This window comes from Petromyzon marinus, chromosome 80, assembly GCF_048934315.1.
Source record: "Petromyzon marinus isolate PM22_M1 ecotype Great Lakes invasive population chromosome 80, UKy_Petmar_22M1.pri1.0, whole genome shotgun sequence".
Lineage (NCBI taxonomy): Eukaryota > Metazoa > Chordata > Hyperoartia > Petromyzontiformes > Petromyzontidae > Petromyzon > Petromyzon marinus.
In genome coordinates this window covers 5,076,964-5,099,676 of record NC_133746.1, presented here as the reverse complement: position 1 = coordinate 5,099,676, position 22,713 = coordinate 5,076,964, and the positions used below count along the sequence as shown (strand labels likewise).

The window sequence follows — 22,713 nt, the reverse complement described above, 5'->3', positions numbered from 1 at the left end:
TTGGAGCATTGCAAGTTGACATCGGATGGTTTGCCTCCGAGCCTTGCAGCCACGGCTGATGTCGATGCTGCCCCACATTGCGCTCACGCAGCGTCTGTCCCACACGATGCCCTGTTGAACCTTACCTTCTTACCTTCGACGAGTGGGGACGTCTTCAGCTGGAAGACAGGTCCCTCCTTAAATTTCGTCCACGTACCTGTGGCTCACGCGGGGGTACGGGTCGGGGGGGCCCTGCTTCCTTTGAAATGCGTGATGGGCTACTCATGCATTGGAACGCTTGCTCGCGCTCCCACAAATTGGTGGTGCCAACTTCCCTGCAGGGGAGGGTGATATGGGCTGCACATGAGCGACTTCTGCATCTTGGGGTGCAGAAGACACTTGCCATGCTACACTTGGATTACTTCTGGCCGGGCATGGCAAGCAATGTCGCTGATTTGAACCAGGGCTGCTTCCAGTGTGCACGGAGAAAATCCCCTGACAAACCATCCCACCCGCCATTGCAATCTATTCATGTGTCCCGCGTAAATGAGTTGGTGGCGCTGGACATTTTGGGCCCATTTACCACCACTCCTAGGGGTAATAAGTACCTGCTGGTTGGGGTTGAAAGTTTTACACGGTGGCCCATGGCCTGGCCTTTCCCCAACCATTCGGCAATAGCCATTACAGAGGCTTTTCTCCTGGGCTACGTCCTGGACACGGGTGCTCCTGAAGGGAAACACTTCTCACCGACCTTGTTGCAGGACGTGTGCTACCTGCTCAGCACACATAAGTTTTGCACCTCGTCATACCATCCTCAGACGGATGGTTTGGTCGAGTGCCTCCACCGAATGCTCAGCTCCATGCTGAGCCATCAGGTATGCGAATCACAGGTAGATTGGGACCTTCAGATCCCCGGAGTACTGGCCGCGTATCAGATGGCACCTCATGCGGCGACAGGGTTCTCGCCGTTTTACTTGATGTATGGGCGCGAGGTCAACCCCCCCGTGGATGTGCAGATGCGCGTCGGGACGCCCGGAGCTACATCAAAGGTTGCCGACCATGTCCGGGTCAATGTGCAAAAGTTGGTTGATCCGCGGGAGGCCGCGAAACACAATTCTGAATCACGTCAATTGGCCAATGAACGCCTGTGGGGCCTTCGCACATCCAGTCATGTTTGGGTGGCAGGAGACAGGCTAAGCTCCACTGCCGCCAGGTACCGCTGGAAACCTCGCCAAAGCTGTTGAAACCATGGAGGGGCTCCATCGAGATAATTCGTGTTGTCAGGCCGCAATGTGTGCAGATCAAGTTCAGTAGGCACTGCTGGTTTGTTCACCCATCGCGCCTCAAACCCTTCATCACACCACACACTACACCCACACTACACGGGGCCGGGAGCGTGATGTGACCGACGAGCCAAGCCATGCGCCAGGGATGCGCCCTCTGATGTCACAGGAGTGACGCCGTCGTATCCACCCACGCCGGCTGCTCCTGCTGCTGAGCACCCGCCCGCACTGCCGCCGGCCCTACAAACGGTTCCTGTTGTTGGGGATCTAACGCAGCGATGCGGACTCGATCAAGAACAAAGATATTTTCTTGACTCATACTCCCCCATTCTCACGGACTCCACACCACACACTAATCTCACGTCCATTCGGCAATTCATTTGTGTGCTCGACTGCCTTGTCTCGCCGTCGGCTGATTGTTCACCTGGGATGGCTCACGGTCGTCCGCGTGTTCAGTTGTAGATATGTAAATAGTGTATATTTGTATAATGGGGGCTTTGGAATTTATATGGGACCGTTCTTGTGTAATTGTTCGCACTCTCTCGTTAATGAGGCACACTTAATGCGAGTTTTTTTTATTGTTGTTCACAGAGTTTTTATTGTTAATTGACAGTCGGGACAAGCGACCTTTGATGTAACGCGATAAACGGGATACTTACCTGCACTAACAGACATCCACCAGTAGGGGGTGATGTGTGGAACACCAAGGTTCCCCAGACCCCAAGAGGGGGGCTGGGGGAAGATTCCATGTCCCTCTGGAACTCTCTGGAAGGGAGGCGTGGCCAGGGGCGTTGGGTCCCTGGCAGGTGAATAAAAGCCGGACCCCTGACCCAGGTACGGCAGTGTTCCTCAAGCCGAAGACTGAAGACAGGGCTTAGAGTAGGATCCTGGGACCCCCAGACCCGACGTCCTTGTAAGGGCCGAGACTGAGCGGGCCAGTGGCCGGGACCCGAGGACCTTGGCTGGGTCGGGTCAGGATGGCCTCCCCTAGGGCCCCTAGCTGGAGGGCTGAGTGCAGAGTGGTCCCCAGTGTGAGGAGGCACGATAGCCTGGAGGCCATATCTCCCCATGTAGCGGGTGTAAGGGGCCGTTACCACTTCGTGTTAGGGACCCTGTACATTAGTGTTGTTAAATAAAAGTGTCGCCTCAACTGCCGGCTCCCTCTCGTCTTTGGGCTCACTACACATATATAACCAATTATGTTTTTTGGAATGTTTTACCACAATCATGATGTGTGGTTAATGCAGACTTGATGCCTTGCAATGGATGTGTCAATTTGGTGTTTGAACATCTTAACACAACTCCTGTATTATTGCCCGAAAGACTAAAGTCTATACATTTTTCAATACATATTTTTACACGATGATCAGTTCACTAAACCTCTATAATAGGCTTTATGTTTGATAATAGCATAACGTTTCGTGTGAAAACAGCGTTACTTTGCATTTATTACAGAAAAAAAAACACATCACAATAGTTTACACATTTGATACAAATATTTAAAATGTGTATCTAAAAAACTACACTATGTATACGCGGATTTACTTCTGTATACTTGCTTACCAACTGCGAGCATCTCGGTTTGAGTATACGCGAATCGGTAACCATGCCGAGTCGTGAAATCTAAATTGGACCCGAAGCCTGCAGTGAAGGAAGAAGGGGAAAGTGTTGCATCTGTGGCCCGGAGGAAGAGGGTGAGGAGTGGGGTGAGCCCCTCCTCCTATAAAACTTAAGTTAACGACGTTTGATGATTACAATAAGCAGAATTGTGAAGTCTTCCTGTCATCACTGTGCACCTACAAGTGTGAAGAACCTAGGGGCGTTAATGTGTTAATATGAAATTATGCAGTACGTGTTATTGGTTGCGTTAGTCACAGTGATGGAATATTACATGAATAGGCATTAAATTAACGGTGTTGTGTGCAGGAACTGTTGTGTGCATGTTGGTGTGGTTATATTTACGCGATCCAACCCAAAACAAATATGAATAATATTGGTCACGAAAGTATACGTGTTAAATTGAGATACTGTATTGAATGTTCGTAAAAAACACCAATCAAAAGAGTGTAAATATAATTCCAGAGTAAAAGGAGCCATGCAAAGTTAGGTACAGATGAAAGTAAACAATACATGTAAGCCTAACAGTGGCATAAAGATACGCACATTGAAAAATACAAAACACATGGGAGCAAGAGGAACCAGAAAAAAAAGTTACGTGCAGTGGCAAGTCAAATATTGTATTGTCTATATTTAACCCAGATTATCCTGGAAAATTTGGCAATCATGTTTTATTGCATCTCCTGTTTAAATGAAAGAGACTGAATTATATTATTTGGGTCTTTCAATAAAGTCACGTAGATAGTGACTTTACCGACAGACCCAAAGAATATTAATTCCTGCAGTCACGAAAGCTTTAAGTCGAGACCGAAATAACCGACTAAATTATACTGATGATACTGACTGGCATTCAAAAGTTGTATAAGTCCAGATCACATTGTAATTTTACTGAACAATTTTTCTATCTACAGCTGCGGGACTTCGTCTGGTGAGTGGCAGGAACCGTTGTGAGGGACAGATAGAAGTCTTCAGGAACTCTGTGTGGAGTGGAGTGTGCAGTTCGGCGTTGGACAATCACGGCGCAGATAGGATCTGCCGTCTTCTGGGCTGTGGATGGAGTGTCTCTCATGGGAACTTGACCCAGTTTGAGAATACATCCGCGACAATCATATCGGACAGCATAACGTGTGGAACATTTACAAATTCCATATTTGATTGCCTTCAGTCGGGAATACATAGTTGCAGCAATATGGAAACCGCTGCTGTAGTTTGCGAAGGTAAGTACCAAATGCACCCGCTTGACAATAAAATAGGTCTGTGGATATTTTATAACTCCTGCAAAGAGACATGGAATATACTAATTGAAAAAAAAAACATTGTCACAAAAGAGCTGGTCTAAATTTTGCCAAATTTAAAACGTTGCACTGCAAACTACTCAATTGAGATTACATAGAGCAATGTCACTCCATACCTGCAGCCTAATGCCTACTTGTAGGTCGGTACTGAATTGCATTTTGCTTTTTTAAGGAAATAGAGTGGTGTTGTGGTAAAATATGCCTAAAGGAAGCGGGCTTCGGGTTCGACTCCCGACTTCGGTGCCTTTGTGGAGTTTCTATGTTCTGCCCCTGTTCTGCATGTTTCCTCTGTAATATCCGATTTTATTACATAGCTAAAAAGCTAAGACAAAGATCCTATTTGTAGCCTTAGCAGACTCGTGGGGCAAGTGCTGTTAGTGCCCACCTATGATAGCTGGCACGGCACACAAGGGGGTGCGTGACCAGCACTACACCCGGTTGCCTATGTCTACCTAGTCGCGATGTTTACACATTGCAGCAGATACTCTTCTTGAGGCTGAGTCGACGTAGGGGAGGCCCAGAAGTGGTTCAACTAATAATTACTGGTGTTGGCCGTGAACGGGAATCAAACTCAGGTTCTCGGGTTCGTAGCATTGCACGCTAACTGTTACACTACGGCTAAACAAAAAACGTGTAACTGGAATTGGCTAAACATTGGTTTAAAAAGGGGTTTTGGGGTCATCCTTTAATAAATCTCACACGTATGTTGTGTTTTCTTGGCAGCTGCTGAACCTACAAGCCAGAATTTGGTCATAACTCAAAGCCAAGGCAAGGATTGTCTATTGTTTTTATTCTTACCATGCCACATACATTTTATTTTAGCAACAACACCATATAACTCATTATTGTTGCATACTACATCTTGGGACCTCCTTTGCCAGTACCAAAATATGATAGTAGGTTTTTCTTCCTTTTTTTCTGGAAACAAAAAAAAAACCTTTTACAAGGAATCATGTCTGCACGAACCACTCTACTTGTGGTTAGAACGAGGCTTAACAGAAAGCTGTCTCTGGTGTAGACCAATCAGTTTCAAAGACAATGTATATATTATCAGTTTTTTTTATTCTGACCACAAGTATTGTGGGTAATGCAGCCATGATTCCTTGTAAAAGGTTGTTATTGTTGCCAGAAAAAAAGAGGAAAAAAAACCTATTATCATTGTTGCATATTGTTAGAGTTATCACCATATGATTTGATATACAGGTGACCCCCGAATTACGATGGCTCGACTTGCGACACCCCCCCCCCCTTTTTCGACCTTTCTTATAGTAAAACCCCCACAGTAGCGACCAAAATTCGTAAAAACGACCGCCTAATGACTGCTACCGACGCCGAGTCGATTGGCGTTGGTGGCAGCATGGCAGGCGAGTGTGCGCTTGTCATGCGCAGACTCGTCGCGTGATGGCGCTGCTTTTGTCTTCCGCCGTATGTGTATGTACAGTATAGACAATCAGTCACCAGCTGCGCATAGAGCGAATATTTGTTAGCATTATTTTCATTTATTTTCGTGGTCAATTTCGAAATTTGTATGGTGTCTAATGGGTGTACAGGAACGGAACCCCAATTCATTACATTGCGCCTATGGGAAATAAGGGTTACGACTTACGACCGTCATCCAGGAACCAATTAGGTCGTCGGTGCAAAGGTCGCTTGTACATATCAATATTATGCATGCATAAAGGCAAAAAGCACCCGTATAATGTATTTTGGTTGTAGAATTTGGGCCCCTTCAAATAAGATATTTGGTTGAACCTATTAGGCAGGCTTGCTTATGCTTTACCCATCACTTATTGTAGCTTAATTGCCCGCGTTGCACAAAAACAACTATGATAATTAATTCAAGTGATGCGACCATACTCCCCACATGCTGGAAAATGCAGGTTGATGAAGATATCTAATACTTATTATCCTTATATTTTTTCTTAATTGTGCTATTTATGCATCTCCAAACAGTTAAACCTTTATACGGGCTTGTCGGTTTGGTTTTAAAAATAATGTAATAGTTAATTTATCATTAAATGTCTAGCATGTGTCATTGTTTATTTAATCAATAGAAATACAGCATAACATTCTAAATTATAATTGTTTTACATTTGATTGATGGTACGACATGTGGTCTGTTGTATACAATTGTGGTAATGTACTTGTTAACAGAATCTTCCTTTGCAGTTTATCTGGGCAAATGTGAGAACTTTGTATAGTTTAGGTTACTTTATGGTCCAAATGTTTTGATATCAAGCCTTGCTCGTGTAATTGTTTCGTGTCTAATTTGTTGGTCATTTGATCTCTTCTAATATTAATGAATATTCTATATGGTCATATCCATAGAGCACGTATAGTGTATACATATACAGTAAGCCCCCATGTAACGCGCTAGTAGTAGATGCGTTCCTGAAAGGTACTGCGATAAGCGAAAAACGAATGAAGCGAAAGTTATTTCCCTATAAATAATGTAGTAACGATGAAGTTTGGTGAGATACGATGATACTACTTCGAAAACCACGCAGTGAGATAGCGGAACTAATAACCGAGTAAGGTGCGCCGTTACTGCATTACTGTATCAGCGTCATGGAATGCTATTAGCATGAATGACTCTATAAAATGTAAGTATTATTTCGTAAACTGAATCACTGTACTGCTCAGCTGCACAGCTCAAAAAAGTAGTTGTCGACCGTTCAGAAACTGCGTTATAAAGATGCGCGTTCTGCGTTATGATGGCGTGCACGTTCCCTCATGGAAGAACATTATTGCGAAAATGCATTGTAATCGTGCGTTAAGCGATGGCTTACCATACTATGAGTATATATTGTATGTATATAACACGTACCATATATACACATGCTATCTGTAGAATGATATGTGGTAAATTTATGACGGTTGTTATTCTCACAAATCTATTTAAAGTTTCTATATCGTTGTTTTCCAGATGGAAGAGTGCAGCTGGTGGATCAAGAGTTAATGTGTCAGGGAAGGGTGGAAGTATACAACAATGGTTCCGTGACCACATTTTGCAGAAACAACTGGAATGTGTTTGAAAGTGAAGTTGTGTGCCAGCAATTGGAGTGTGGCAGCAATGTAGAGGTTGCCTCCTACACGAACGACCAATATTATTTTGGCATTGGTCAGGGAACGTCACGGCAAGCCTCGTGTGGTGGCTCAGAGAAATCGATCACCGATTGCCAGATGTATCCAGCAAGTTCCTACATCTGCACAAACAAGGGGGCAGCTGGTGTTTCATGTACTGGTACGAGCACTCATTCGCTGTGCTGCTCTCGATTCCCACAGCCTCTATCCACGTAGCTTCAAAAAATATATTTTCCAAATAAACTGTGTTGAAATTTAGAGGGAAGATTGGTGCTAATGTGTCGTTTTTGTGAATTGGCACATTCATAACTAAAGAAATGAAAGGGACATTTTATTTCTTTGTTTGCCATGGTATGATTTTCCCCTCAAGTGTATTTTGCAAAATAATAATATAATACAGCTCATTTTAACTATACTGTTGGATGAAGGCCTTCCTACAACAACTTGTCGCGCAATGAAATAAATTAAATAATGTAACCTTTATACACAATTATAACCGTCATCTTCGTGAATTGGACATTACTATTTCCAGTCCCGATAGGCTCAGTTGAACACATAGGCTTTCGTGACCAATATCATCCATAAGAGGTTTTTTGGGGGGGTTAGATTGTGTAAATATATAAATAGGGATTACCGTTGGTACGGCTATTTTAATAGACAGGAAGTACAAAATCAAAGGGCTCATATAATGTGCATGCATAATGTGCGTCGATTTATTAATCCCCCCCCCCTACTTTGGGCAAGAGCACAGAAGGGTGGTCACCACATCTACGCCTCTATATAAGGAACGAAACAGGTAGACTTCTCCACAAATCTGGCTGTTGCCTGATGAAGCTAGTTGTAATTACTGGTGAAACGTCGCACTCAGATTGTAAATGTTGTGGCTTGGCTCTCCAACACACCAGTGTGCTGTTCTAGTTACGAATTGGCATGTTATGTTTATGTGACAACCCTTGCTAGTTGGCTGTGTTGGGTGGTGGCGGGTTTTAATGACACATATATTTACGCAATCTAACCCAAAAAAAAACCCAACTCTGTTATGGCCAGATATGCTCATTAGAGATTTGACTTCCTGGCGATTAATCGAAGGGAAAATAATCATAATCAGAAGGTTATTTCCTGAGTAAAGCCCATTGAGCTAAGAAGTGTTTTTTCAATGGCAACTCGGCCAGCAGGTAACAGTAAAGTATTCCACAATTACAGATTTTAAAAAGAAACAAACTTTACAATAGTAATAACTATTACAAATTACATTCACACTTAAATTTGAATGATTTTAATACAATCAACTTAAATAAGGACAGGGAATGCAGAATTTAGATGCCAAGAGACGAAACAAGGTGGTTCCAAAACTTTGCGGTAACACCATTGGAACCTCCTTTGCCAGTAGCAAAATATGATAATTGTTTTTTTACCCTTTTATCTGGCAACAAAACTGACACCTTTTTTATTTTCAAGGACAGTGCATACATTATCAGAGTTATGTTTTTTGTTTGCATTCCGACCGCAGGTATTGTGGTCAATGCAAACATGACTCCTTGTAAAAAAGGTGTCAGTTTTGTTGCCAGATAAAAGGGTAAAAAAACAATTATCATATTTTGCGGTAACAATTACATTAATGTTTTTGATCCAAACTGTGTAGGATATCTGGGAAGCCTTAATAGCCAATCAGACTTGTGTCACAGATATTTAGGATGGTCCATTGTTAATAACACCAATATCTTCATGAATGAAAATTGCCCTGCAGTGAAAATGTCTTCTCACATCCAATGACATTTTCCCAGCCATGGCATAGAGGTCACAGTGATGCATCCTATAAAATAACAACAAACAGTCGCCTTACAGAAGACACAAGTTGAGGATAGTACACAGGTGGTGAGTTACAGAAGAAATAGTTGAAACTCTTTGTTGCTGCTGCCATCTCCCACCCTAAACATGGTATCGCCACCTTCACCAGGCAAGGCCTAAGATCTAAGGTCCACCACAAGTGATGATACATTGACGATAATCAGTTGTTCAGGTGATGATCATCAATGTAAATATAAACCCCAAAAAGAAATGGCTATCACCACATCTACCAGCAGCCACTCACCCGGCTATAGATGTGGATGGCTACAATAGCCACCACACACAATGGGCCTACTCGGTTAAATGGCACGATACACATTCCTTATAAACAATCTCTAAATAGGCAGGCACATTTTGCTCTCAGCCCGGTAGAAAAAAAGGGACTCTAACCCAAAACGAATGCATCATCTTAAAGGAGGACAAACATGGACAGCCACTAATTTCTTCACGAACAATTATAGGCAATTTTTCGAAGAGCCAACTAAAATCGGCAGTCCTGAACAGTGGATTCCTGATACCGGTCATAACTCCGCCTTTCCGATTAGCACGGTTAGCTATGTACGGTGTGAAATAAGTTCAACATACACCTAAAAACCACAGCCACCACATTGGTACCTTTGGAAGGCCAACTGGGCTGGCTACACAAAAAAGTGGAAGACTAATTGAAGAACCTGGGGCCAAAGCTTGACGTAGATTTGTAAAAAAATCTGACATCTGCCGCAAAAAACGAAATCTCGAGGGGCCTCGGAAAAGTTACATGCCATGTTGGCAACCAGAATAACTTTTGAAAGTGTTCATCAGAACTGATGACTTGATAATTGAATCACACTGCTGGAGTTTATGAACTTGAAGGAAACACTGGGAAGACATCAGACTTGTACTTCACTCACTCCGGCCATAAAGCCTGGCAGCTCCTCAGGTGCATATACCAGCAAATATATAGTGAATTATGTGGCTTTTCACACGCTGTAATCCTGCTCAAATACACCAATGGAAATGTTCAGCAAATAAGCGGTTCAGAAGTAACTTCCCTTCACCTTGAACCAACTACCGCAAGCAACAGATCTATCCAAGCCGTGAATGTGGAAGCAGCTCTCAGGGCCACAAAATCCAACACGGTACTGAAATATGATGGTCTGTGTCCTGAGTTTCTGAATAATCTGCGACTATATGGCCAACCTTGGCTCGCAAACTTATGTACTAACATACACAGGGCAGGCAATATCCTGAAAGCATGAAAGCAAGCCAAATCCATCACCATTCTGGAACTGGAAAGTCACAAGACCGCCTCCAACTACCGGACCAATATCCCTATTCTCAACTTCCAAGCTAATGGAACATGCCATCCTTGCCAAAATTTCCCCCATCTGCCTCTCAAACGAGCCAGTTTTGGAACACGCCATAGCTGCTGCGAACAAATCATTGCATTTATATCACCATAATTGCAGCTGGTTTCCAGTGTCAATAGAAACCCAGCGAAGCAATGATTAATGCCTCTTCTGATGCCTGTGACAGTGTTTGGCGTCATGGCCTACTGCTGAAGTTGGTCAAAATCATCAGATGCCATTCTGCTGCTCACCTACTCAACGCGATGTTCAGCAAACGTACTCTCAGGATGAAAACCAACACCAACTATCGCCATTCGCCACTACGTGGCAGTGATATCATCAATGGTGCTTTTGCCATACTATGTGCACTTTAAGACCACGTGAAATGTCGAAGGGTCGCTGGCAGGAGGTAATGGGACAGACCCAGGTGCTATGGATTGACTGACCAATGACTGGTGCTTGCACCACCTGTGCCCCCTACTCGGCCCTCCGTTGTTGGAGGGCGACTGCCTCCAACTACCCAGCAGCATCCTTCACGAGCCTCCTCCACAGAGGCCGATCTTGACATTGCTGGTACCAGTCAGTGGCAAGTCCACTCAGCTCCACATCCTCTTGTACGACATCAATAAATATTTTTCCTAACCCATGCTACGCCCATTTATCCCCCCCTATCCTGCAAAAGAAAAGCTGTTTGGGCATGCATGAGGACTACATACCCCAACCAATGCAGCTTTTCCTGTTGGAGGAGCTCGCTGATGGGACTGTCCAGATCTTTCAAGGATTTGTGAGCTCACACAATCCAGCCTGGTCAAAGTCAGAATGCATCATAGGCAGGCAAACTTGAATCGTTTTAACTGACATAGATGTTCCATGAGGGGGGGTCCACATTTTGCAAATATAGAGAAGGGAGGGCATTATTGTGGCCGAGAAAACCCGAACCTTCGTATGGATTGACAGACCAGGTAGCTTTCACGCAGCATTATGCAGCCAAAGAAAGATAATGCTGCTCGACTGATCTGTAGTGAGACCTCTGCTATCATACTAGAGCTGGTCTTAAGTACACTGCCCAGATATGGAAATCTCCACTTCTCTTCACAAATGCCTTATCACTAATGGAGAGTTGAGGGGGTGGTGTGTTTGATGTCACAAAATACCCAGGCAGGGGCTTAGCTTTGGTGGGGCTGATGGTAATGCCCATCCTCATATAAGCATGCTCCTGGTTAAGCAGCAGCACTTACAACTCCTCTGAGTGAGCAGGAATCACCAGATGATCAGCAAACATAACATGCTTAACCAATAGGAAGCCATCCCTCAACTGCACATGGGCATGGATCAGCCTCCCATTGTATCTGTACCAGATGGAAATTCCTCAGGTAGAGCCATGGATGGCTTCCTGAACTACGTGGTCGAAACATATTTTAAATAATCTAGGAGCCAGGTGACATCCCTGTCACGCCCCAACGTGAACAACGAAGGGCTCTAACTCCCAGGCACGTAGCTTTATCGGGGTCTTCCCACCATCATTAAGGTCCTTGGTGATTGTGAGCATCGAGTCAGGGACTTCGAAAGCATGAAGAACAACCCAGAGCTGTGGCCTATTTATAGTATCATAGGCCTTAACCAGGTCAATAAAGCAGAGATGTAGGTCCTGTTGAATTTCCATACATTTCTGATGTAGCAGGCGGACAGAATATGGCATCTGTGCAGGACCACCTTAGCCTGAACCCACATTAGGGCTCTGCAAGCCTCTCCACAACGAGCCTGGCAAGGCAATGTTGAATAATCCTTGCCAGGAGCTTTCGTAGGATACTGAGGAGGAAAATTTGCCTATAGTTGTTACAATCTGTGCGGTCCCCCTTCTTAAACAGCGGGACCACCCGGGCATCCTTCAAATCGTGTGGAACTCGTTCAGTGGTCCATATTGCTGTATTGATATCACAAAGTACATTCTGCACATAAGCACCACCCTCCCTGGGCAGTTCGCATGGGAGATGATCTCTGCCCAGCACTTTTTCTTGTCTCAGGCTCTGGATGGGCTTCCGTACTTCCTCAACAGATGGCACCTCAGTCAGCCACTCAAAGGGGGCGACTACTTCTTCCAATATTTGAAGCATAGCCGTCCCAGCAGGGTCATCCTCACCTTGCCCCATGATGATTTCTGGGCTGAGGGATTTCTCTTCCCCCAAAATCTCACGGAAATGCTCAGTAAATCTGCAAACCTGTTCCTTGGAGTGAGAGATCGGATCACCATTATTTCCCCTAAGGACGGTGATAGGTGTGGAGCTATAACTTACTTTTTTGATAGAATTAAAGAGTAATTTGTGATCACAGGCTACTGAGGCAGATTCCATCTCCTCGAAAACTCATAACCAGCGCTCATCCTTGCAAGGCCGCATGGGTCTCCAAACCTCTTAGTGAAGGCTGCGGTAAGCCTTATTTTCAGACGTGGCATGCAGGAGATGGTTGGAGTGAGCCTGTCACTTTTTCTCAGCTAAACAGAACACCTCCTTTGTCAGTCATGGTCTAAGGGGAGGTTTGGACTGCGTCCCCAAAATAGCCATTGCAGCTGCATGAGTCACATTCCTAAACCTCACCCATTTCCGTTTGACATCATGAGGGGGTGGGAGGAAAACGATACCAACCCCAGCTGCAAGCGATTACGACGACGGAAGAATAGAAGACGTATTTTACACATGATAAGCTAATGAACAGTGGGTAAATCAGCTCCACGGTAGGTCCTGGTGTACATCCATAATGTGGATGGTGCCGATGCCAGAACTGCGTTTAGTTAATTACAAGCCCATGGGCTGTACAGAAGTCTAGTGCCTCCTACTATTGTTATTGAGCTGATCTGGCCCCTGCCTTCCAATTATTTCAGCCCAGGTTCCAGCGTCATGACCCACACGGGCATTAAAGTCACCCAACATGACTCTTTCCCGCGGGGTTACTTTAGCTAGCACCTGTGACGGGATGCCATAGAAGGCATCGGACTCATCAACCTTGCCTGCATCTCTCCACTTATGTTCATCTTTCGTGGGGCTGTAAGCCACCACCACCATTCCTCGTCTCCCATTGATGGAGTCGAGCCTACAAAAGCCTGGGACCTTGAAGCTTCCTACACCTCACTCCCTGTTGTTTGGCAATTTCCTGCCCCGAGTCCCCATTTGCTGCTGTGGTGGCATTGCTCATAGCCAAGACAACAGGCTGAACACCTCATTGGTGAACACAGCCACAGGGGAAATAAATGCTCGATACTAGCACCAACGCTAATATATATGTGACCTGCCATGTACATCATCTCACAAGTTCATATTTGAAGATGGCATAGCCCTTGCTGCACAGGGCACAAACCTCAAGAAAATTTCCATTACTCTAAACAGTTTAACATGTCGGCTTTCACAACCAATAGGATCCATAATAAAGGTTTTTCGCGTAAATATAAACAAAAAAATATTTTGTAGCTCATCATTTTATTGGAGCCATGCTTCTGTCGCTGGAGACTCCAATCAAATCCTTAAAAAAAAGCACGTTCCACCTGAAAAAATAATGCAGAAGATGCCTCCCATGATGTATTCGTCGGTAGCCCAGTGAGCTATGACTCCACAACAATATATCTAGGAGTTATGATGGACAGAAGCCAGAACTTCAAGCAACACATCCGTTAAAGCACCAAAGTAAAAATCGCCCTGCTGCAGAAACTAGCAGCAACAACTTAGGCACCGCAGCTGATGAGCTGTGAACTGCTTAGTTCTCACGGATCTACTCGGTGGCAGTCAAGCTCCAGCCTGGTCCGGGAGCTCGTCCACACAACTCACAGGCAATGTGTTAATTCTGCCACTGAGTGATACTGGACTTCCCTACACGTGCAAGTCAAGCCTTTTGTAGCTCAGTTCCACCTAAATTACTACCGTGCATGCATCTCTAATTATTGCGTGTTCAGACCATGAGACAATCCTCAATTATGGCAGCCATCCCAGTGTCAGCATAGTTGAAAACCTACCCACACTTTGAGTAGTTACTGCACCACGTTCTGCACTCAGTGTGGTGGGATATGTTTAAGAGGTTACTCTCTGTGCCCTACTTTTGGGGTAAGGTGAAAACCACTTGAGAAAATGACCATACTGAGCAGAACTGCAGGTGCTCCAATAGTGCACCGAGGTCCAAAGCATCAAATGCCATGAAGTGATGAAGGAGGACAAAGATGAAGCGAGTGTTGCAATCTTTCGCTTTTAGGTTATCATTAACCACCCTAACAAGGACTGTCTCGATGATGCTCCTCTGTCAAAATCGGGACTGGAGAAGACCATAGATGTTTTGATTGACCAATGATCATCCAGTTGCTGTGCAACCACCATCTTAATAACTTTACTCACAAAGGGCAGGTTCGAGACTGGTCTTTAGTTATAAAGTATGTCTTACCAACTGAGGACTTTCTAAAGATAGGTCGAATGACCACTGTGTTAAAGGGGAGCGTGGGAGGTTCCCCTTTCCATTGATTGCCAGACTATTTTTTATCCAGAACTGTGCTGATGTGAAACATTTTTCCTTACAGTTTTCAGTTGGTGGCTCACATTTTTTAAAATTACATGATAATGGTTGGGCACTGGAACAAGTGCTCCGAATTGTATGAGGACCATTTATGATATACAATGTGATTTTAATTATTCCTTTTAATAGCATATGTTGGTTTTCTATTTATTTAATTCTTAAATGTGTTCGTGTTAATTTTAGGTTAGTAACACTTAGTGAGGATTATAGATATACATAGAGACTCATATAGATACTTAGATACTCATAGCATAGAGACTCAGAGATATCTAGAGATTTAGAGTGATAAAACACTTCATAAATGAGTCTTGTCGGATGTATAATGCTCATGTTTCAGAGTGGCTTTTATTTTGACCTGCAGCTGCAGGGCTTCGTCTGGTTGGTGGCAACAACCGCTGTGAGGGCCGGATGGAAGTCTACAAGAATGGCATTTGGGGCGAGCTATGCAGCTCCACTCTAAACAGAGACATTGCAGACGGCATTTGCCGTCTCCTTGGCTGTGGTTGGAGCCTTGTGTATGGTAACCTGTCGACATTTGGACAAGGAAATGGAACCATTTTCCCAAATAACTTGTATTCCATATCAAACACAATAGCCAACAGTCTTAGTTTCGGAACAAACATGTGTAGCCATGACCAGACCGCTGCCATAATTTGTGAAGGTAAGCCTATACGATTGGTTTTATATTTTTATCGGTAATGGATTTATATATCTTACTAGAGAGTAGACTGTGCTACAGACTGCGTTATCTTCGCCAATGGTTGTCCCCTACTCTCAACTCTTTTCGATTTACTGTTTTTTCCACCATTGTCTGCGCCAACAATCACCAGACGCTACTCACCACCTGACATTGCCACACGATACTCACCACTCACCTGACACCATTGCCAGTCACCCACCACTCAACTGGCATCTGACCCTCACCAGACACCTCACCACTCCCATGACACAAGTTATCCACCTGCCCCTCACGACACACACATGAGATGTCACCACTAGATAGACACTCACCAAACACACGACGTTCTTGAAACTCAGCAGACATCACCCAGCACTCGCCAGTTTAATCGTTTACACACGCACACAAACAACACCACTCTACACAATTATACCATTTCACCATACCACTGCATGAATTACTACACCATTACAGTACACCCTACACCACTCCTGAAAACTACGATGCCATTTCACCACAGCACGACATGAATACACCACACTCCTGCACAACGTTACAGTGCACACTACACCACTGCTGTACACGACTACGCCACACGACTAAATTACTGTTCATCCTCAACTACACCAAACTACACTCCACATCACTGCACTACACCACACACCTACACCACTTCACCACACGAATACATTACACCTTATTCAGTCACTCATTCGCTCGCTCAATCCTCTCATTTCTTCATTTACTCGTGCAGCCTTTATTTACTCATCATATCATTCACGCGTTATTTACACATTTTATGATGTCTTTATTTGCCTCAATCCAATCAGCCATGGCTTCCTGCAGGCCCAGTTGTTGCTAAGGACGCCGTTGCTCGGGAAGCCATTGCGAGTGACGCCTGTCACGAGCCTGGCGGTTGCCCCGAGCTGCCGGAAGCTATACATTTGATTTAGTAGTGCATATAAGCTACTTAGTTTCGTGGGATTTTTAATTCTGTAGTCAACATGTTACATTGATTCACATCGTGCCTTAATTCAAGGTGTTTTACAATAATTATACACTTATGCATAAGATAGTGGTCAAAATAAAGTGGGTTAGTAAAAGTGGTGGTATAGTTATGGTGACAGGCGGACAGGTGGGAATGATGAAGGAGGTGTTGAGATAGTGACAGAGGTAGTGACAGGGGTAGATAGGGGTAGAGTGGTGATAGGGGTTTTGGTAGTGATAATGACTGGGGTAGTGATAGAAATCAGGGTGCTAATTGGGGTATTTGTGGTGATAGGGGTAAGGGTGGTGATAGGGGTAGTGATAAGGACTGGGGTAGTGATAGAGGTAAGTGTGGTGATAGGGGTAAGGGTAGTCATAGGGTTTGGGGAAGTTATAGGGGTGGTGATAGGGGTTGGGGTAGTGATAAGGACTGGGGTAGTGATAGAGGTAAGTGTGGTGATAGGGGTAGGAGTAGTCATAGGGGCTGGGGTAGTTATAGGGGTGGTGATAGGGGTGGGGGTCGTGATAAGGACTGGGGTAGTGATAGAGGTAAGTGTGGTGATAGGGGTAGGGGTAGTCATAAGGGCTGGGGTAGTTATAGGGATGGTGATAGGGGTTGGGGTAGTGAAAAGGGATGGGGAAGTGGTCGGGGTAATGGTGGTGAAAGGAATATAATTATTGATAGGGGTAGGGGTGGTGATCGGGGTAGTGATAGGGGTTGGGGTATTGGTAGGGGTAATGGTAGTGAAAGGAATAGGAGTAGGGATAGGGGTAAGGGTGGTGATAGAGATAGGGCGAGTGATAGGGGTTAGGGTAGTGGTAGGGTTAATGGTGGTGAAAGGAATAGGAATAGTGATATGGGTAGGGGAAGTGATTAGGGTAGGGGTAGTGGTAGAGGTTGGCGTAATGATAGGTGTAATGGTGGCGAAAGGGGTAGACCTAGTCGTGGCTGGGGGGCGCTGGCAGGCAGTAGCAGGGCTAGGGGAGAAGAGATGGGGGCTGTTCTAAGGCAGGAATGAAAGCTGCAGATTGTTGTTATAGTGAAGATGATTACTGTATGTGCTGCAATGGGAGTTGGTTCAGTGAAGGTTAGCGAGAAGGGAACCGGGACGAGAGAGTGAGACTGGGCGCAGGGCGAGGGAGGTACAGAGAGGGGGATGGTGGAGACTTAGGAGTGTAGATGACGGGATGGGACAAGAGTAGCGAGGGATGAGATAAGCGAGATGAGGTGGGGAAAGACAATGGAGGGGTTAATGGACCCAGAGTGAGAAATGTTAATGGACAGCGATGGTAGACAGGGAGCCGGTGGAGTTGAGAAAGTAGAGCAGTAGGGCAGTAGTGTGGGAAATGTGTGGGAGGTTAAATGTGTTCTGCTGTGTTTTTTTTTACTCGGCAACACAAGATCGTAGATTATTTTGTCTTGCTTGCAAACCTGACGCAACGAGCATTACAACTATACCAGAGTTGTGCCCGTAGCTATAAAAATGCGGATTTGTATAAAGTTTTAACACATTTTACAAACAAACAGGGGTGTGATTATATATATACAGATTATTTTTTTAAGTCAGTGTCACTGGTATGGCTAAGGGTGGCTTGGAGGTGAGAGCACTAACCTGGATGAAATCTGAGCAGCTACCCGTGATTAATCCAGGTTGTCAAATCTAGCAAGCTGTTGGTCTCAGCACAATCACCAATAATTGCACACACGTAAACAAGCGTGACATTTGGTTTCGAACTTATGATGAAAAAGAATCGGCGATACCCTTTCCGGCTATAATACAGGAGGTCTTAAGATGTTCAAACACCGAATAGACACCTGTTGCATGGCATCAAGTATGCATCAATCACAAATGTTCGTGGAAAAACGTGCAAACAAACATGCATTCACAATAATGTATGCATTGTATGCAGAGACAGCTTCCTCTGTGACCTTGTCTTTCCAGTGTTAGACCAGAAAAAATGTCAAAAGGCAAAGCGCACAAAGGCAATGTTTTACCCCAACCATCTGTGGTTACTCCAGACTTGACGATGCCTTGTAATCGGTGTCTATTTGGTGTTTGAACTCCTTAACCCCTCGTGTATTCTTGCTAGAAAGGCTAAACCCTATTATTTTTTTTCATAATCTTGGAATCGTTCATTCATTTTTTTTATCTCTAGGGATAGATTTATCCTTCCCAGAGGCAATAATTGAAAGTGCAGTTATTGTATGATTATGAATTGATGTCTAGCCATATATGATACCAAATGTTTATTACAAATGTATGTTATGTTGCATTCTCTAAAAATGCAAAAAAAAATGTCTGTTTTTCTCTTAATCAGCTGCTGGGACTGCCGACAATTATTTGTTTGTAACTACATCAACAAGTAAGTTCCTTAAGATAATGTCGTATGCCATCGAAATATTCAAGTGATATTCCATTGACACTACAGTGCTTTTACAATCTATTGTGACTATATATGCAGGACGGGACTTTTGGTCATATCAGATGTATTCATATTGATGTTCCAAATTATTTAGTAGCACAATTCTTCTATTTCTGATTACAATATAGATATCGATTTTTATTTATGTGCTAGAGGATTACAAGAAATAATCTTAAATTGGAAAGGGGCTGGTCTTGATCTTCCCCTCATTAAAAAGACAATGCTTTTAGTAAACACAGGAGTACACACTTCATGACGACACCAGATTTAAATGTTTGGAGATGAATATCACCTGCCAAACGTATCAAATGGGAGTCGTTTTACTTCTGAGATACCTTAAAGTTATGTTTGTTCCACTAAGTACGAAGCAGACCTTACCTACCCACCCTGCTACAGAGGTATGTTCGCCGTATTACAAACAAAACTGACATCAAATTCTCAGACTTAGAATTTTACAAAACTTAGTTTAATTACAAGCAGCAATGTAAATTTGAACCCAAGACCTCAGCAATACCACCTCCTTTAAGCCACATGGACACCTCTGTAGAAAATGTTTTATGTAAAACATGAAAATACTGAAGTACAATAAAGAGTAAGCACACTGGTTGCCAGTAATAGGAAAAATTGGCACAGAGTCTGAATAACGCAGCAGCTTATAATGGAAATATACAGGCAGTCCCCAAGATACGAACATACAACTTATGAACATCCGCACTTACGAACGAACCACAATACGATTTAATTTTCAACCATCCGATTTGCGAACTGAGCTGTGGAACAATTTTGTTTGGTGGAGCAATCCTCCGCGAGATGTAACGAGCCCCAGCATCAGGCATGATGCACAATGACAGTGAATCATTCGGCACTATTTTTGCACATCTAACATCGTGTGCTTTTTGTGCCATTATTGCACTTTTTATCTCTTTGTGACCCTCATGTCTGACCGTATGTACAATTCAATACTTAGTTCCGATATTCAAACAAATTACTTAACAACAGGTCTCAGGTATATAACCCATTCATAAGTCGAAAATTGCCTGTGTGATAGGTGACATTATGGACAATTGCCTTTTTTATAGCATATGCAATGGCTATCCACTCTATCTGTAAATAGAGATACCTTTTGGGGAATTCAAGAGTGGTTGTCTTAAAGATAGACTCGTCCTCACCAGAGAAGGTCACTACAATTGTATTGTAATTGTTATTACGTTGGTGAATGGAGTATGAAGATAACAACCATCTCATCCATCTATAGTGATCATACTTAAAACAAGCAATTGCAGCTACTTAAACTCATACATTTTGGTAAAGAAGATACAAATAATTCGTTAATAAAAGTCATACGTACTGCTGGTGTCAGTGCAACATTGATTGCCTTTGAGGTTACTGAATGATGCTATAGATTTGAAGCTTTCGTGACTGCAGCAATCCATACTCTTTGGTTCTTTCGGTAAAGTCACGTAGGTATAAAATAAATAAATCACGACGTTTCGGGCGCAACACAAGCGTCCATCATCAGGTAGGAAAGCATGGTCTGCTTCTAAGGCAGACTGTTTTAAATTGTATGAAATGGGTGTAGCTCAAAGGTTATAAAGAAGTGGCTGGGGCTAGTGTTGTTAATGTGAGAAATTATCATGTAAAAGTAAGTTAGGAGAGTGGCCTCCGAGACGAGGGCACGGAAGTGGCTATATTAATTTGAGGGATTAGCATGATGTTAATGTGAGAAATTAGAGGGCACGGAAGTGGCTATGTTAATATGAGAGATTAGCATGATGTTAATGTGAGAAATTAGCATGCAACTGTAGAAAAGGAGAAAAAGAGTGGCCTCCTCGACAAGGGAGTGCAACCCAACGGGTGTAATCCGAAGGGCCTGTGAGTATGAGAGTGCAATCCAAAAGACATGTGAGCATGAGAGTGCAATCCGAAGGCATGAGAGTGCAATGCAACGGACATGTGAGCATGAGAGATCTAAGAGAGAGGCATAGAGAGACACAGATAGTCGAATAACAGCTGACATATGCAGGTTGGATGGAAACATCACAGTCAGTTAAGACTTTACCTGGTTAATAACGTTCTTCCAATGATTGCTCAGTTTGTACCCATCCTCTCGGTGGAAGTTGTTTTATATTTTTATTATTTTATTGTTTCCCTTCTACGTGACTTTACTTTTACATGCTAATTTCTCATGTTAACATCATGCTAATCTCTCATATTAACATAGCCACTTCCGTGCCCTCGTCGAGGATTTCGCTCTCCTATCTTACAGTTACATGCTAATTTCTCACATTAACATCACTAGCCCTGGCCACTTCTTTATAACCCTTAAGCTACACCCATTTCAGTCTGCATCAGCAGCAGACCATGCTTTTCCACCTGATGATAGACGCTTGTGTTGCACCCGAAACGTCATGATTTATTTTATTTTATACCTACGTGACTTTACTGAAAGAACCAAAGAGTATGATGCTATAGAGATACATATTTTTAAAACACGTCAGTTGGTTGAGATTGATAGTCAATCTAAAACTTAGGTTTTCGCAGCCTATATAATTATTCACATTTATTTTTGGATTGAGCCCATAGCCACGTAGTTGTGGTCTATTATGTAAACAATATTGCCATTAACCCTCTACCACCCAACAAGATTTTTGACAATTGAAGCTCAAACTCCTTTGAGTTTCTTTAGGTAGCATATGATAAGTCCTCGCTAAATGCGTAGTGTTCAAACTATAATGCTCTTTTGCTACAATGTGGTTCTTCAATTCGGGAACACTTTGCACAACACTGAACACGCACCAATGTAATATGTATTATTTAATTATACGCTTCCATAATACATATTACAATTCCTTATGGAGGAAACACTAATTAACTGATTACTAACGTAGCACATAATCACAATAACACAGATTACAACTAATTACTAATCTACAACGCATTACTAATCATAGCCATTGACTGATTACCAATCGATTATATAATTACAATACCCCCCTCTGCCTCAAATCACTGAACCTGAATGAGTTAAATGATGACGTCACCCTGCTGCTCTATTTAAGACCGGGAGCAAGTGAGGGCTTTACCATTCTGGCGAATTGCCCGATGATGCTGGATGTATTTACCAGCGAAACCCGTTCTCGTTCTTCCTGAAGTGCCACAGCGGCACACGTCGACATCCCGTGGATTTCCCAGCCACCCCGGGGTTTGCGAGGGCCCCAGGCCGGACGGCCGGGGGTGGCCTTGCTGCCGGAGGGTGGGGGTGCCACACGCGCTGCGGGGGAGGTGATTTGACCGCAACGAGCGAATGAAGACGGCAGGGAAGGAGACGGGGACGCGGCGTGCGCCAAGGACCATGGAGGATGCCCGTGGGGCCGAGAGTGACCGGAGGGACAGCACGGGTCCGCCTGGGGTGGGGGAGGTGACGGGGGAGGTGCAGCGAGGGAAAGATGCAGGGATGGTGGATGGACCGGAGGGGGCGGGGGAGGAGGAGCGAAGAGGATGAGGGGAAGCGCCGGGAGGCCGGGGAAGGAGCGTCCCCGAACAGAACACGGGGGACGAAGCAGGAGGGATCCTATCAAGCCGGGGGCCACGGGAGGAACAGAGGAGGAAGATGACAGCGGACGCTGGTCCGGTGGGGGCGG

The 22,713-nt window shown here is 44.2% G+C and overlaps 1 protein-coding gene across 1 annotated transcript in view; it reads left to right on the top strand.

Annotated features, from left to right (window-relative positions):
- The first annotated feature begins 5,573 nt into the window (after positions 1 to 5,573).
- LOC116958573 (scavenger receptor cysteine-rich domain-containing group B protein-like) overlaps positions 5,574 to 22,713 on the top strand; it is a 45,635-nt gene continuing 28,495 nt past the window's right edge. The window contains exons 1-4 of the mRNA XM_076057188.1: positions 5,574 to 6,054; positions 7,101 to 7,418; positions 15,344 to 15,643; positions 18,968 to 19,012. Coding sequence (XP_075913303.1) covers positions 6,039 to 6,054; positions 7,101 to 7,418; positions 15,344 to 15,643; positions 18,968 to 19,012 — 679 coding nt within the window. The 5' untranslated portion in view covers positions 5,574 to 6,038. The remainder of the gene's footprint in view (positions 6,055 to 7,100; positions 7,419 to 15,343; positions 15,644 to 18,967; positions 19,013 to 22,713) is intronic.